The 18639-nt window shown below is 35.8% G+C and overlaps 1 protein-coding gene across 4 annotated transcripts in view; it reads right to left on the reverse strand.

Moving 5' to 3' along the window:
- WDR72 (WD repeat domain 72) overlaps positions 1–18639 on the reverse strand; it is a 115087-nt gene that overhangs the window by 77281 nt on the left and 19167 nt on the right. For 3 of the 4 annotated variants that reach the window (XM_057397777.1, XM_057397785.1, XM_057397803.1), the window contains 9 exons: positions 17918–18092; positions 17313–17389; positions 15869–15988; positions 13907–14052; positions 13450–13546; positions 12043–12184; positions 11309–11551; positions 9640–9860; positions 8117–8312 (listed from right to left, as the gene is read on the reverse strand). In XM_057397777.1, coding sequence (XP_057253760.1) covers positions 8117–8312; positions 9640–9860; positions 11309–11551; positions 12043–12184; positions 13450–13546; positions 13907–14052; positions 15869–15988; positions 17313–17389; positions 17918–18092 — 1417 coding nt within the window. The remainder of the gene's footprint in view (positions 1–8116; positions 8313–9639; positions 9861–11308; positions 11552–12042; positions 12185–13449; positions 13547–13906; positions 14053–15868; positions 15989–17312; positions 17390–17917; positions 18093–18639) is intronic. The other variant, XM_057397794.1, reaches the window with a different exon arrangement.

Genomic DNA, 18639 nt, shown 5'->3' on the forward strand with positions numbered 1-18639 from the left:
GCATGCATAACTACATACAAATTATCTTTTAACAGTGTCTGAAAGTGTTCCAGCATTTCTGACCATCAAAATGATCAAAGGTTTGATCTATTATACCACAATTGGTCATTTCATTTTCTCCACAGAAAGAATGATTATGAAAACAGAAGAGCTTTTACATAACAGGTCAAATTATTCAATGTGGCATTAACATAATGAGAAATATTTTCAGGGTATTTCCAAACTTGTTAATTTGTTTCATACAGGTTTCTTTTGTAATAGAAGGGATCATACAGATTGGTTTGACTAATGCTAGGCACTGCATATTTTATAAGGGGTGCCAATCTTACTAAAAGCCTGTTTGAATTTACTGATACCTGTGTAGTTTTTAAATGCTTGAGCTCAAGTTTTCTATGCTTGGCTTCCACCTTAAGGTGGTGGGATTTTTTGTTTCTCAGCAAGTGTTTAAAATCATTTATCATTCAGGTTTAAGTCATGAAAGCACACAGGTGTTTCATAAAATCTTCATACCTTGAAGTATGGAATCAAAGCTGAACATCCCACTTCTGTGAAATGCACTGTCAATGCTGAAGTCTAGTTTTCACTACAGTGACAATTTTAATTGAAGCACCATTACTTTTTTTGTTTGGTCAAACAAAGCCTATACAGAATACATCCCACATGCTGACACACACAGAATCAATCTTATTTCAGTCAATGAAAGTGACAGTCTTTCATTTATCACTATTAAAAAAGCAAGGGTTTTTAATACACGTTTAAAACACATGTAGAAAATTATGTATAAGAATCAACAACATGTTAGGTTTGCAAAGAGAGGTAGTAATAGCAAAGAAAAACTTTGAATTAAGGTAGCAGGCCCTTCTATGCAAGTGTCTGGTACACTGTACACATTAAAACACTTTTTAATATTATGGAACACCTAGAACATCCTAAGAATTATTCTGTGGAAAGCACTGCCATTTGTAGGATTCCTGCTTTGTCTGGGTGCAGAAGTTAGAAACCAAAACAACTGTGATGCTTCTGCACTTAGCAGGAAAATGGCAGAAATATTGTTACTATGCACCCAGATAATGCGATACCCAACACGGCAAAACACAAGAAAAAATATATTCAAAAAAGGATACAATTAGAGCACAAGAAGGGAAAACAATACACATTAAACAGTGAGGATAAAGCAATATTACAGATATTTCTTTAGTAATTTTTCTCAAGAGTTCAGAGGTACATGGAAAGAAAACTAAATGCAGAAGTACACAAATCTATTTTGTGCAATTAGATTTGCACAAATGATCTTTACATCTTTAGAGCTATTTAAAGGTTAAATGTCTTTTCCTTCCTACGTGTACAGTTACACACTTTCCTTTGACAATTTGTTTTAATCTTTGTCATCTACAGCAATTCAATTTTATGTAGAAAATTTTAGTTGTCCTTTATTTTTTATTCCGTGTCCTGTATGTAATTAATTGGCATAGAATGCTACCAAGTAGCTAAGGATCCATAAACAATTTGGAGGAGAGGACAGTCACTGAATAAAAGAGCAGCCAAGCAGGTACTATACTTAAGCTTTATATTCAAATACCTTATGAATTTTATTTCCCAGCAATGCACATTTCAAGCAGGTACAATAAAATCACCACTGCCATTAACTGAAACACGGATTAAGTGCTAAAAATCACTATGATCACCGCAGCTCTTGCATAGCTAGGAAGCACAATGTGGAAAAAAACAGTACAGAATTTGAAAATTATATATAAATAATTTAAGCGTTTTGTAAAAATCTGTTAGATATTTTCAATCAAAAATTAATGGAGTTCCTTGTTTCTGAAGGACTGGAGCCTTCAAGAGTATTCAGTACTTTTGCAAAATTAATAAATCAGGTTTTGTGTATTAAAAAAAAATAAATAAAAATTGCCCTTTTGTATGAGAAAAGCAAGACCCCCCAGGCTTGGGGTTTCAAATATGACACAGTTTTCTGAACTTCAGTTTTAGAGCTCACAAACCATTTTTTAAAAACAGCTTCTACACAGTTATTGAAAAATTATAATGGCACTAGTGCAATCACACGTGAAAGAAAGCACCTTTACTGATCCACTTAAAAGGATCAGAAAAAGTTTCCTGCATTTTGGACACATGTCCTTTGTCACATGGAGTACTGTTTAGGCTTGCACTATGAATGCAAGCGAGTGGTATCTGCACTTGACTTTATTCCAATATATCATATTAACAATAACAGTAGCGACAGTGTCATAGACAACAATGCAATAAGACAATCCCCAGTGTATTCAGAAAAACAGCCTGGAAGATGATAAAGCCACCACATCTTCTCAAAAGGACTGTAAGCATACACTTATTTTTGACTATACAGGAGATCTGATGTCAGCAGAAATACTCTTCAGGCATATGTTTCAAGGGGGTTTTAGTGTTGCAGCTAGCATCAAGATGCAAGAAAGTTATCAAATTTGCACTCCCTGGTCGCGTATGAAAAATATCACATGGCAATGTAAAGTTAAACATGTCTTATGATAATGAACAGGAAGTTCTATTAAATGATGTTACTATATTTTTAAACTCACACTAAGCATGTTGTAAAACAATAAAACAGAACGAGACTTGCAAAGCAATAGAAACAACAGGAAATTAGTAGACAATTCATTGTCTACAAGTATGATGAACTTCACAGAATGAAGTTATATTAAGCTAGTACTAATTGAAAGGCTAAATCTACCTCTGATAAATGGAGATTGCTATCTCTGAGCGAGGAAGATTGCTCTTTAAATTCTACCCATTCCTTCCTTGCTCTGAATACATATTAGCAACGTGGCTCTGTAGACATGCTACCATATGTTGTATACTGCAAGTAAAAAAGCACTGATGCTTTTATTACTACATATTATCATACTGATATTTACCCTTTTAAAAAAAAGTGAAGAGACCAACTGTTTAGGAAAATGTAAAAGCAATACAGGTAACTATTTCCTTATTGAAGTGGATTTCAAGTGGTGGCTATTGGAAAAAATATTCTGCACTTAAATTAGAATAAAATTTGTTATTGATTTTCATATTTGTCTTCTAGCACACATAAGTTTGGAGCATATCCTGTACACATGCTATGTTAATATACCAAATGTATTATTAGATCAATATTTGTCATGGAAAGATATTCTACTGTAATGGAAAGTTATAATGGAAAGTTGCCCTATCTGCATATTAAAATTTAGGTAAATGCACTAAACTACACAATTAGTTCATGGCTTCTGTTGTGGCTTGTTTTTTTACAGCACTACCCCCCATGCATGTGTAATAATGACATTTGAACTTAGAATAATTTCTTTGTTCCAAAGAACTACAAGGATGAGACTGAATTTATCTTATTCTAGACCTATAATAGCAGCAGGGAGCAAGTTATGCCCCCCTCCCTCCTCCTCCTCCTTTAGACTTCCCTTGTAGTACGTGGGGAAAAAGACTTTTACTTATTCCTATTTCCTTCTGTTCATTATAAAACCAACATGAGCGACTAGCTCATAGATAGAGGACTTAAGTATAAATAGAGTTCTTAAGTATAGATAGAAATCTCAAGTTAGATAAATTTCATTTGAAGTCAACTACACTCATGGTATTCAACACATTTCAGCATAAACTATACTGAAATGCCTATTTATTTGGACTAAAGGCAGCCCACAAATCTCTGGTAACCTCCCATTCACTATGTAAAATAAGGTATCTTTGGCAGTCTCATGAACAGAGGGTACAACACATTCTACATGAAGGAGTACTAGTTTGCATTTTAATCTGTGTGACAACATTCCTCCCACAACAAAGTATAATAAAAGCTATTATGAAAGCCTTCTAAAAGACAAATATTTATAAAACCTCAGAATGTTTTCTGAAAAAGTACATCAGCCTCTGTCACAGGAAATTGGACAATGAACTGTTCTGTACAATGGAGTCTTTTATCTGCTTAAGGGGCCTGCCTCTTAATTACCTGATGGAAGAACAGTTTTGAAGCTAAACTGGTATAACTGAGAGGCAGTCATAGGTACTAGATGCCCCTAAACTTTTGTCAAGTCTTCTGTCAAATTCAACAGAATTATTGGCCACTCTACACCAGTGTAAATATTGAAATATTAATGCAAATTCTTGAACCCACAGCCTGAAGTTACGCACAGACTGGCTGTTCTCCCAGTTATCCATTAACTCCAGTACAGTAACGCTGTTCAGATTTATTTTTTTTTAACTGCAAACGTGATACAAGTCTGACAAAATCAGGTCCTCCCCTTTCACTTAAAGAGGCAAAGCTTCAGTCATGAAGCTAACTGCATAGCAAGAAATAAAACAAACACTTTTTAACTACAGAAACAACAAAAGTTTATCTTATGTCCATTTGCATAATAGAATCCAAGCACAGGGCTACCACTACTCTTCACCCTAGTTAACAGTTAGGGAATACACTTGCAGGCATAAGCATGTGGTACTATGCACAGCTGCCTGTTCACTTGCCAACAGATGAAAATCATAATGAAAGGCTGCTGTGTTTCTGGAGAGGTTTGTCTGTAATGCTGTGTACAGCTTTCCCATATATAGCTGAACAATGCTTCAGTGACACTTGGGCAGAGAAAGTATCTACATGGCTCTTGATCTGGGTCAGGCCAATTTCAAGGATCAACGCCATGACCTCTTGTGTTCTCCTGCAATACAGATATAATTCAACATTAAACCAACTACGCTACATCCTAGTAGGCTTTCCCAGGTATTCACCCTAGATGGCACCTTTTAGTCAGCAATACCTAACTGAAATAAAAAATAAAAAAATCTGTTAATTGCTAATGTAGCAAATAACTGCATCCTTTCTTGTGTTACAGCTGTTTTCCTTCAGAGGTGGTGATTGTAACTCTTATTCCTGTTTGATACTAGTAAAAGAAGATATACAAACAGCAAGTAAAACCCACACTTTTAACTATCTGCCCCCTTTCTGAGAATGCAACAGATACGAACAGTGGCATCAATTTTACTTCCTCTAACTTTGAAATAGACAGCATTTTTACATATGACAGTTACAATTTACAATACACCCTAAGTTTTGTCTCTGTGGTACCATTCCAATCCTACACTATTAAATTTCACTGATGTAGAAAGAATTCACTATACTTTAGCACAAAGTTATCCAGCTGTACTAAATAAAATTGCATTAAAGACGTAATTCTGCTCCAAGCCCTCCTTTGGGCTGCCTTGGGCATTGTATGGTGATAGAAGCTAATAGTTCTTATGCTGTTGAGTGCAAGAATTTGCATCTCTATAGAATTAATGAGTCAAAATCATTTTCCATATTGTTAAGCACATGCAGCAGCACTGAATTTACTCCACAGTACTTACTGTCTGGAAATCTAGGAAAGAAATTGTTTAACTGAAGAACCCCACTGCACCAAAATGTGCAATGTATCCCCATTGTCAGGGGTTAATTCAAAGCCACCACATACAGAACTGCCTTTTCTACACAGACAGCTCTTTATATCAACAACCAAAAGTTTCAGTTTGAAGATGACAGAGTGAATTATTTAGCAATTATTTATTAGCTCCAGAAGTCTGGAATACTTGTAACCTGTCAGCACCATTTCTAATTAGTATTACACATTCCTGAAGTAATAATAAAAGGCTGAACAAGTAAAAAGCTGAGAACTTGCACAGTTGGCCTTTTTTTAGATGTGGGATATATTTTAACCTTCCAAATTTTTACCAGAATACACACTTTACACAAAATATCTAGACCAAAGAAAAAGATATTATGTTTATCTTAAAATTGTGAAAGTACAAGACACAAGCCCCCTTGGTGCACAATACAAGCACAATTCTGTTGTGCATCCTCCTGCAAGCACTACTGCACAAGTCCTACTAAAGGTATGCCTTGATAAGAAGTAGTGTTTCTTCATGCTGCCCCTACAGCTCTAGAAATAAGCTTTGTTACTAATTCAACACAAATTTATTTTTTGTGATATGATGAATTAAATTATACTCTCTCATATCATTAGCATAGGTCTTCTGGCTTGAAGGTTGGGCGGGGGTTTTCAGTTTGTTGGGTTTTTTTAAGCATATAAAGTGCTGGATTGACATTCTATGTGGTCTGAGTCCCTTTATAATCCAATGTCTTTTCAAAAGGCACATGAAGAGTTGCCACCTTGTGAACTTTAACCTTAACTGACATCACAGGAGCACCCAAGGAGCTGTTGCACTGTACCCTACAAATATAACAATAGCACAGACTATGAGGAATCCATAGATAATATATTGTAAAAGTATGTATGAAAAATAATCATTACATGCTCAAGTTTGTTTTAAAGCTTTAGTATCTCATCTATTTCCTTTCTTAAAGTGATTAAGTTCTGATAGTAACTGAGGAAAATCATTTTCAAATTATAGCTATGACAACAGATTTATAAGGAAACAAAAAATTGTTTGTTCCTTATTACACTTCTGTGCTCAATTTTATTGCAGAGTTTCAAACACATGTTAATACTTTGGTCTCAAAAATTACTCCACTAGAAATGCTAACTAATGTGTAAGTACAATCACCTTCAAGGATGCCTCACTCTCAAATTGATCTGTACTTAGGAAACATCCTACCTACTGTTACATGTTTTTGAGAAGTATCCCTTTTAGCTGTGACATAAAAGAAAACATCTGATATCAAGGTTACCCACAACTAAATTTCTCAACTGTTTTCAACATCAGTTTTAAAAGAGTAATGAAGGTGTAGACAGAACAGCCGAAAACCTGTGGCATCCTTACAAGCTTCTCCATAAAACTGTGTGTATTTGTTAATGATTGCTGAACATTCAGATGCCTGCTCTCGTTTCCCTTAGTTACAACAGGAATCTAGTATAATATCTTTCCATCCTACCTTTAATAGTTTACCACTAGTAAAGGTGACTTTCTGGCGATTGCTACAGAAAAAGCAGGTAGACAATCAAATTAATTTCACATTTTTGCTTTTTGGTAAAGGGGCAGATAAATAGTATACACAGCGGAGATAATATATAGCATATATAGGGGCAGACATAACAGTATAACAGCTTATACTGTTAACAGAAATACTATTTGCATAGAAAAAGTGCGTGCTGCCATTACGGAGGGGTAAATAATCATGGATCTCGTAATAGCTACAGGTACAGAAAAGAACACATTGGAGAGGAGGCATTCTTCCTTTAGAGGAATGAGAAAAGAAGAGAGGAAAGTAGCAGTTTGTAATCTTGCAAATAGGCTGATGGAGACTAGTAAAATGAAGGGATTAAAGTACCAACAGGACAGGAAGAAAGATCCCAAGACAGTATTGTTCCACAAATCCTCCAAAAAGAGGACTGAGCAGAAGGGTAGAACCCATTCCCCCTCCTGACCGGAGAAAATGAACAGAAAACATCATGCAACTAGTTACATACCAGAATACGCATAAGAAGGATGACAAATATTTATCAGAAAACACAATTCAAAGCTATGCAGGAAGCAACAGCAAATAAAAGCAGGATAACAAGTTTAGAGTACCCTAACTCAAAGTCTAATGTTAACTTCTGAAAATTTTACCTTGTACTGTTTTTCCCAGCACTGCAACTAAAGCTAAAATTCTAAGCAAAGCCATCATATAGTCACTCAGCAACAGTAAGACACCAAAGAAAAATAAAAACAACACTGCATACAACAGTCGCACCTTCCCTTCTGTGTTTTTCAGAGATGAAAAGAATTTTTAAATCTTAAAATGCAATGCAAAAATGAGAACTTCATATTACTAGCTCTAAAAAAAATCACAGAGTATAAATCCACTTTTTTTTAACTGACTATAATTTAGTTCAATTTCATTTTATTCTAAACCTTTTTATTTAAAGCAGCAATTCAGTACATTTGAGGAAAAAATAAGCACCAGAAGGCATTTCCTATGCCAGCTTAAAAATATTAAATAGCCTACTAACACAATACGCTTGTAATTTATGCTGAACTCATTTTACAAAGTCCTTCATTAAATACAGATATATTGTACTTTAAGCTTTGATCTTTTAAAAATTAGGTTTGTATAACACCACATGACAAACAAAACTTCAGGAAAGTAAACAAAAAAATCCCTCTGTGTTTTTACCTGTTTCAATTTCCCAAATATAAACCGAATTGTCCTCACATCCAACAATTAGCAGATTTTCAACAGGGTCAAATTTTATCTTCTTCACAGGAAACAGGTGCTTTCTGGCATGTAAGAGACATACTCTCTTCTGAAGGTGTAGAATTGCTACAGAGTGATCACTGCACACACAACACACTATACCATGGTCTTTTAACTGCAAAATAGAAAGAACTTCAGTTTCAATACTAACCAGTCACAACCACATCATTTTAACCAGCCTCATACAAGTTGCCCAGTGATTTCTTTCCCAGAACATACTCATTTTAGAAAATGTTTTATTTCAGCCTGTATCTCCAACTTGTTTTTAACAGGCTAAATGTACAACTGATCTCCTGACATGAAAACATACAATCTCCCCTGTGTTTTCAATTAAAAAAACAAATTGAAACACTTGATTAATAATACTTTGCCTATCAAAGCAGCGATTATATAAGCAAATATACAGCAGCAGTTCTAGAAAAAAAGGTATTAAAAAGTTACCTTTAACCAAACTGCTGTTCACGTAACAAAATTGTGTCAGGTCTTATGACACAAAAGCCAACAGTAATGTATTTCTAATGAAAAATAGGGTATGCTACACCACATGGATCTGATTCCGAAAAGCCTTCCTTTCCATACCTGTAAGTAATTTTTGGTGACACACAAAGGAATTCACCCTATGGAAAGATTCATCCCCGTAAAGAAAATTGAAGCACTGCCCAAGCAGGCATTAAATCCAGCCTAGTTTTCAGGAAAAAAAGGCTAAAGGAAGCCTTACAAATATTAAGAAATTACGCCATTGCAAAACATCTCATGGACTATTTAATATCGGTATGTAAGTGAACTCTGAGTCAACCTTAAGTATCAAATATGATTTCACAGGCTTTCTAAGAGGAATAAGATAAAATCCCTATCCCATGGAATACAACAGGGACAGGATTCATTCCACAAATTTTCATACTGCATTCACTACAATAAATCTAACATTTTATTACAAATTTCACTTAAAATATACAAAATTATTCTGAAACTCATAAATGACAAAAATATGTATGCAAAGGACCACAAGGATGTGTCAAGAACCAAAATTAACCATACAAATTTAGATTAAAATACTATTGGTCCAAATCTTTCCTTACTATGTTCTAACCCCTAGCCTTACTGATTACACTTTTAAACTTCAGAAGTTAGGACATAATCAGATTAACATGTAGACTGATAATCATTATATTAAGAACAGTGACTAGAATGTAAAGAGCTTCAATCTAACATGTCACAGGTTTGAGATCATTTTTCTTAACCGCTGAAGTTAAACTCATAAGAAATCAACGTTCTGAAATTAAAAGCAACTTGCAAACAAGATAATTAATGAAATATAAACTAAGGATAGAGTGCTCAAGGATAAAAGTATTGCCAGATGGTTTTTAACTTTATATACGCACATATCTTGAGATACTTTTTTCTGTTTTTTTTTAGACATAATTTATTATGCTTTTACTTACTTTACAGTTTTCTGGAGATCGCAAAAGCTCTGTCACTGGACCAGCTTGCAGATTAAATTGGTGTAAGATGCCTCCAGTAAATATATCCCAGCAGATCACAACAGAATCCTGGCCCCCTGATAACAGCCAGCTTGGATCAAACCTTACCGATTTATCATGTGGATAAAGTAAACAAGTGACTCTGGTACTATGACCATTCAGAACCTTGTAAGGTACATTATCTGAAACAAGGTAGTACACAAATTATTTCTGCTCTTTATGAATAGTTCTGTATTTTATAGTACATTTCATAAAATGTCAGGAGACTCAAAAGACTAAATACAACAGTTCTTTACAGAGGGGTAAAAGACAAAGATGTCATGATATCACAGTATCACAGTATCACAGTATGTTAGAGATTGGAAGGGACCTCGAAAGATCATCTAGTCCAATCCCCCTGCCGGAGCAGGAACACCTAGATAATGTTACACAGGAATGCGTCCAGGCGGGTTTTGAATGTCTCCAGGGAAGGAGACTCCACAACCTCCCTGGGCAGCCTGTTCCAGTGTTCCGTCACCCTCACTGAGAAGAAGTTTCTTCTCAAGTTTAAGTGGAACCTCTTGTGTTCCAGTTTGTACCCATTACCCCTTGTCCTATCATTGTTTGCCACTGAGTAGAGCCTGGCTCCGTCCTCGTGACACTCCCCCTTTATATATTTATAGACACTGATAAGGTCACCCCTCAGTCTCCTCTTCTCCAAACTATAGAGACCCAGCTCCCTCAGTCTTTCCTCATAAGGGAGATGCTCCACTCCCTTAATCATCTTAGTTGCCCTGCGCTGGACTCTCTCCAGCAGCTCCCTGTCCTTCTTGAACTGAGGGGCCCAGAACTGGACACAATACTCCAGATGCGGTCTCACCAGGGCAGAGTAGAGGGGAAGGAGGACCTCTCTCGACCTACTAACCACCGCCCTTCTAATACACCCCAGGATGCCATTGGCCTTCTTAGCCACAAGGGCACAGTGTTGGCTCATGGTCATCCTGTCGTCCACTAGGACCCCCAGGTCCCTCTCCCCTACACTGCTCTCTAACAGGTCATTCCCCAACCTATACTGGAACCTGGGGTTGTTCCTGCCCAGATGCAGGACTCTACACTTTCCCTTGTTATATTTCATCAAGTTATTAGCCACTCCTCCCAGCTTAGTGTCATCAGCAAACTTGCTGATAGTACACTCAATTCCCTCATCTAAATCATTGATGAATATATTAAATAATACCGGTCCCAGTACTGACCCTTGAGGCACTCCACTAGTTACAGGCCTCCAACTAGACTCAGCCCCATAGACTACAACTCTCTGGCTTCTCTCCTTCAGCCAGTTCGCAGTCCACCTCACTACCTGATCATCCAGTCCACGATGGGCAGTAGTTGTATGGGCAGTAGTATATGGGCAGTAGTTGTTCCATGTATCTCACTTCCAGGTGACTCCACCCCCACTCGATCCCCACAGCCATTCCAGGACTCCTAACAGAGCAAAGCACCTTAGTACTACTAAGCTGTGATCTAACAGATCAGTTAAAGGGGAAAGGAACATCCTCATCTTTCATTTTTCCCATTCTATCCCTGACCATCACCCCTAGGCAGTCACCTGTGCTTGATTAAGATTAATTCAAACAAAATCCTTACAACTTACCTTTCAAAGATGTGTTTTCCAAAAGTCTTGCTCTTGCAGTGTTTAAACCCAGCGTTACAAAAATTTTCCCATTTTCACATCCACACACAAGCTTATCGAGACTGGGTATGTATACAGAGGAACTGACAACTGCACTTTCGATTCCATCTTTAGATGCACAAAGATGATCAATAATGCCCTCTGACTTTGAATGTTGTTTACTAAAATTATCCTGAAGACTCCATGTTGCTGTAATTGGGATCTCTAGAGGGTGTGGGAAGTAAGTCAGGGATTTATTTTTTTTTTTTTATTCAAACCAAAATAAAAATCCAACCAAAGCAATATATTTTTTTGTCTCCTCATCACTTCCCAACTTATCCCTTCTGCAGCCTACGGACAGAAAATCAGTAGGCGCTATTCCAACACTAGATTACGTCTCACAAAGCCCCTTCTTTTATACCTCCCTATGAAGAACAGTAAGCAGAAGCAACTAAGTAAATTTTCATGACATTTGATACAGAATTATTTATGGGCTGACAGCAAGGAAACAGAAACATTTTCTGTTCTGTGAAGAATTTCTAGACACCCATCTTTGTTAGTGTTTTGCTCCTTCTAACTCCAGGCAATCATCACACAATGAGTAAGTGAGCCTCACTCCCTAGTGTGAAAGTATTTTCATGAGAATTTAAGTTTTAATGAAAATTGACTTTAAGACATAGTTAAAATAGGGTATCAAGGGCACAGAATTGTCAAACCTTTTGGAGAACCATCAAATGTTGATACGGGGACATCAGGAACATGCCACAGAGTGATCCTTCCTGAAGCTTCACCAGAAAAAAGAACCTTATAGAAAGGCTCCTTTCTTTCATTCATGAAGCCCATTACAAAAGAAAAACTCTGCCAAAAGAAACAGTAAATCAATATGCTGATACAAAGGAACAAATGTGGATACCAGGCATGTACGTTGGAAGTGAATGCTTAGCTTTGTGCTGTGGAGCTGTCTTGGAACACCAAATCAAGGTCCTTTTTTTGCACAAAAGTAAACCGGGAGACGTGTGCAGGAGGATAAAAACCCCACAAGCAGATACTTTACAGTAAATTATGTAGATGAAAGGCCATCAGCACAAACTATTTTGTTCCACATATCACGTTTACTTCATGTAGACACAGCTTAATACTGCTCCTTCAAGACAGTTTAACAACATCCCCATATGATGGATATATTTTACAAGATTGAAGTTTGTGAGTAAATTATACACTAAGCAATTCTACTATCATGTTAAGTTTATAATTTAAGAATGAAGATCAAAACTGATCATGACAGGCAGTTTTGTTTCTCAAATCTGCTATAAAATTATTCAGATAGGTAAATATAAAAGCAGAAATATTAGAAAAGGGGAGGTGAGATTATTTTAAAAACGCATACACTTTGGGGGAAGTATATATGAGCTTCCTAACAACATTGTAACCCTATTATTTGCTAAGCCATGTGTTTTGGCTGTTTCTTTTCCCTCACAATATCTGACCTTTTGGCATCCTTCAGCAGTTATCCTATCTGATTTTAGATCACATCATTTGGGGGAAAAGCTGAATGGCCTGTGCTATTGTCCTTCAACTGAAAATGAAATCTGTCAGGCTTTGCAAGAGTATGCAAAAAAATGCTTTCTAAGAGCCTGTATTTGTCAACAGAAAGAAAGAATGCTAGAAAACATCACATAAGTTTATATTTGACAGTGTTTCCAGTCACATACCCTTGCATACCGTGAGAAATTGTTTAAAGACCTGCTTGAGCTCTCATGTAAATACACAAGCTAATGCAACTACAAGCAGGAATTAAAGCCACATCTTCCAATAATTACTATTTCATAAACAGTATTAGCAATACAACTAAAAAATTACTTCACCCAGCCTTTCTATAGCTGAAAAGGCAGGATTTTTTTCCTCCCTGGAAAAAGTATCCATTGCCAAGAACTAAGAAAAAAATATGATATTAGTTTGCAAGTGAAAAATTAAAAAAAAAAAGGGATAAGCAAGTCTTATTCAGTGTTTTCATAGAACAATAAAATCTGTCAACGGACTCATTTTTTTAGGGACCATTCAGGTAACTGCAAACAAATAATGACTGAATTTTCAAAGCTTACTCTAAACATTTGTCAATTTACCTTTTTTTCCTTCACATCAGTAAAGCAGAGTAAATGAGGATAAACAGTTTCTTTCAGCACCTTGCCATCAGCAGGATACGTGCTTTTAGAAAGCCCACTGCATTATCAAAAAAAAGGCAAAAAAAAAAAAGCTTTAAAAAGTCAGAGTTTAGAAAGCAGAACAGCAACATCCAAGATTCACAAGTTCAATTAAAAGTTACCGAATAAGTAATTACAAGCGACTTTTTGAAATCACAGCACCAGCTGCCCAAGTTCTACATGGCTAATCTTATTCCTATGTCCCCTGCTGTGTCAAACAAAGACGGAGGGCTGTCAAACTCAGGGTAAACCTTTGAGTGCCAAAGTGGTTTTGTTCTGGTTTTTGATCATTTGCAACATGCAGAGATTTTCCATAATAAACCTCCCAAAGTTCATCTTGTACCTGAACTTTTTGTGTGAATTTCCCATCTGAGCCCACCTGTTCAGCAGCTGGTAGATGTAACTGTGACCATCTTCTGTCCAGATGATAAGTCTGTAAGCTGCTAGCACTTCTCCACCAGCAAAGCACTGACCACTTCTACAGAACTCAGTACAAAGCAAGGAGAAATCACAGTAATCATAGACCTAAGCTCAGAAAAGAAAAACAAACAAAAAAAATAAATATTAGACATTCATTTTAATTCAAGCTGGTTTGAGGCAATGGGTACTAAGTAGAACTTGGCTCTTTGTAGTCTAACTCTTTTAAAACCAAAGCAGTTTTCATACTTCAAACTGCTGCAAAATCAGAATCAAGCCTTACACTTCTGAAATAAAGTGACAACAGAAAAAAAAACAGCATTAAAGCCTTCTGTTATAGTAGGTGATTTTGGATTGGGTTTACTTCCTTGCCTTGCATTTATTAATATTTACAGGACTATTAATTTCTTATAGAGAAGTAGGCAATGAATTTAGCACAAACATGACATGGAAGACTAATAGAAGCTATAAATGCTTCTATATTCTTGAAAAGAGGATCTGCTGGCATAATCACAGCACCCATCTTAAAAGTTTCTTCTCTTCTTTGGGAGCAACAGATTTTTCTTTTTCACAAATTAGCTGAAAGCAAAGAACATAATCCCCTTTGCTTGCATGAATTCTTCCATTTCTAGAGCTGGTAAAAACTTACAATATATTTACTTCCTCTGACCTTCCCGTTTTAAGATAAAACAGGAAATGACTAGGACAATCTAGGATATTGTCTGCTTGTTCACATTCCTAGTGGCCTCATAGAGAAAGTAGTCATAGACACATTTCATTAATTTATTCCAGCAGTGAGAGGAACGAGGATTTCTATGAATTATTCATAGCTTAGTTCTATTCATTCTGTAATTTCTAGTTAATCTGCTTTATATTTTCATTACTACAGAAGTGGGTTAAGGAACCACTCTAAACACATATGAATCTCTCCTATGCTTACATACCTTTCTAATTAAGGAGTAAGATCATCATAATTTTTTAAAGCTGTAAATTCATTGAAATCTACAAGTTGAAAATCCAGCATTACTTATGTACCTATAACATTACCTTAAGCTTAAAATGCATAATGGAGATAGCACAAGAAACATGCACCCCTTGTGGAAAAAGCATTATAGAAATTAACAGAAAGCAATGCATGTTACACAGATTTTGCCATGAAACCCCTATCCACTGTATACATGGAATTTCTTTATAAATGCTTCAGTACAGACTTTTTAAATATCCCAAGAGAAGTCTCAAGGATGCCCTACAAATGTATTATTCAAAGTTCAGGCAGGTGCACAGGGAATTTCCCCACCCCCCAACAGGAGTGGTGTTTGGATCAGGCAGATGTTGCACTAATAGCTCAGGATTATTTTTTATATCTAGGAAAAAGAAACAGTAATTTTAAAATAAAGTTCAGTTTAACTGAAATTTTAAATAAACTAGTAACAATTTCAGCAACTACATAATGCATTTATTTTCTTACAGCTATAAGAAAGAGATACATTCTGGGGCATTTAGTTTTGCTGGCATCTATTAGTGGAATCCAGGCTATTGCTCCTGATGGAATAAAGGCCCCTGGTCACTGAGAAATCACAGACTGTGATTACTTCTGTCATACTTGCAACAGTTTTTGTGCACCTTTGTCTCCTTTTGAAATGCACTGTGAACAGGACTGTAACATACCCAGTGTTCTAAAACTGACTAATAACGTAATCCCCTTTCTACCCAATGTTGAACTTCAAAAACAGACATACATTAATAAAACAATAAGCAATCTCAGTCAGGCAGTCATGATAGCAGAGAAGGGATGACACTATTATATCTGACAATTAGTGAAAAATTTAAGCTGAGAAAAACAAGTATCTGCATGTAAAAATTACATTAGCTTTTAAAAGTTATTAATAAAATTTAAAAGAAAGTATAATGCTCAATAATGTACCTGCCAGCATGTGGAGGACACAAGAAGAAGGAGCCTCTCTGTGTATGTACAAAACCGTACCGCTTGACAATTTATACAGTCCAGAGATTTTGATTCCTTCTCACAAACACTTTGTCTCTCCTTTACAGCACAGAGGAAGAAAGCCATAAGATTTATTGTAGGTATTTGATCTTTAATTTTTAAGATAGAAACAAACCATTGAAACTAACTTAATTTTGAGCATCACGGTCTTGATAATAATTATATTTGAATTTTTATTAATTATAGATTAAATCACTGAAAACTAATGTTTTCTGCTTCAAAAAAATATCAACAGTATTTAAATCTCTCAAAAAGAGGTATGCTAGTCATGGAATTATGGCTACCAAACTGCAAACTATTCTTATTGCCCCTTACAGCTCCAAGTAAATACAGCAACACTTACTCAAATACAGCACTTTAAAACATAACATAGCTGGATTGTTACTAACTCTGCACCCCTCCCTTCACGAAAGAAGGTCCCAGACAGTAAAAGGATGGCACCATACCGTATATGCATCTCTGGTGTGTAACCTATTGTTAAGGTCCTCAATTTCTACAGTGTGACAGTATTTTTTTACCCTAATAATGTTTAGAAGGCCCTCCAGAAACTTTGCAGGTAAACCAAAAATGCATCACAAAACCACTACTATGGTATCAAACTTGTCAGAGTCTGAGAAGCTCAATTCTACCCATTAACAAGTAGTGCTGTGGCATGCTCTTCAGTTTGTCAAGCAAGGCAGTAATTTATTATGGATGCTCAGAGAAGACTGTTGACATCTCACCATTTCTGTTGATGATTCATAGTGCTTCACTGTAATAGTGAAGTCCCTTTGTGCATATAGCTCTGGGTCTAATTCAAACACAAAACATTGTATTCCAATTCTAACGTGCGCATGTCAAGTGACAGCTGCTGAGAATATTAACACAGAAAAGAATAACTGAGTTTGAAGATGGAGAAATAGGGCACTTGACACAGCAAGAGTCTTTTCCAAGTGAAGACAGCATTGTCAAATGCAGACAGAGGAAAACAAAGTCTAAAAGACCATTCTGAAAAAAGCAAGGAGGGTGAAGAGGGAGTACTAAGGCCAATTTTGAAGAGCTTTGAATTTAAAGGACAGAGTGAAGGGGTTCAGAAAAAGGAATGACATCAAGACAGCAGGAAAGCATTACAACTTCAGCATTGTGGAATATGGAAAGACAAGAAGCTTGGGCAAAAGACTGCAGTTGTCAAGGCAAAAGCTGTCCAAGAGCCCAACTAATTTTAAAAATGCAAGGGTGTGTTTTCAGAATTGTTATAAAAATCATCTAATTCTGTTTAATACATATCCAGAAAATTCTAATTTATCTTCTGCTTCAAGGCACTCTTAACTTGAGATTACTACTATGTTTTCATATTGCTGTTTTACACCTCATACAAACTGACCTGTATGCTATTCAAAGATGAAGATAGGTCCCACACTTTAAGAGTTCCAGTTATAGACACTGCAACCAGTGAGTCTTCTGTGAAGAAGTAACAGTGAGATAGTCAACATGGAACCAAGTTCAAGCAGTGTCTAATACTAAAAGAAAACCTTGGCATAGACACTGATGTTTCATACTGCTCTAAAACATGGATTCTACAGGACACTTTAGATGAAATATTTCCACAAAAATAACCAATGGTAATAAAAACACAGGACATGCAAGCAAAGAATGAATATTTATTTTGTCCAATCAGATATATTTTAATAGAAGACAAAGAATAGTGGGTCTGCATACTTTATTTTCCTGATATTACACAATTAATTTGTACATAAAACCAAGAAATGAGTTGCTTATAAGCAGTGTAGAGGCTGCTTGTTTTTCTCTTTGAGAAACATTAAATAAAACATAACCAATATTAGGAGTATTAAAACCACCTTCTTAGGTGCTGTCAATGAAATATTAACATGTACATAACGGCTTTGTAAAACATGATTGGATATTAAATCAGGTAGGTTTGTTCTAGCTATACAGACATTTTATCACAAATACATCTAGAACACATACCTTGAATTCTTGCAGAGTGTACAATACACATACAATTTACCCAGTCAGAAGACTGAGATGATGATAAAGTGTGAAGAACATCCAAACTCTTAGCATCAATAATAAGAACATCTTGATATTCTCCACAACAAAGAAGCCAGCCTTCACCTGTCATTCGGAATGAGCAATGGTAATACTGTACAAGTGGAAAGAAGAGAATCAGCATACAGAACTACAAATGTGCACATATTTTTCCAGTTAAGCATGTCATACTTTGAATTATAATCAACACTTGAAGCGTTTACTAAAAATCTACTGCATATGTGAGACCATATAAAATTTTCCTATCGACACAAGCATTTCACATATTCAGCTGTAAGCCTATACTAAATCATTATAATGTAAGAGATGCTTTGGACTGAAAGCAGATCTTAAATATTAGGATTTTTAGAAGAAATCAAGCTGCTACTTTGCATTATATACTGCTAAACAGTTTGGGATTTGTTTCTGAGGCAAATATTTGATAAAGCTCTAGTTAAAGACATAAAGATGAAAAAAATCAAGTTAAAATGCAGAAGATTCATAAATATTTTTGTCATAACGAATTTTCCATTATTTTCTAGGAAGAATTTCTATTTCACAAGATATTATTCATCTTGACATTAAGTACCTTAGTGTTAAGATTCATTCTTTCTCAACAATCACAAAGAAAAGGAAGAGACACATAAAGTGCCAAGGAACAG

The sequence above is a fragment of the Pezoporus wallicus genome, unplaced genomic scaffold (genome assembly GCF_028554395.1).
Source record: "Pezoporus wallicus isolate ANWC-B61680 ecotype Strahan unplaced genomic scaffold, APGP_CSIRO_Pwel_v1 contig_3952, whole genome shotgun sequence".
In the NCBI taxonomy this organism is placed as follows: domain Eukaryota; kingdom Metazoa; phylum Chordata; class Aves; order Psittaciformes; family Psittacidae; genus Pezoporus; species Pezoporus wallicus.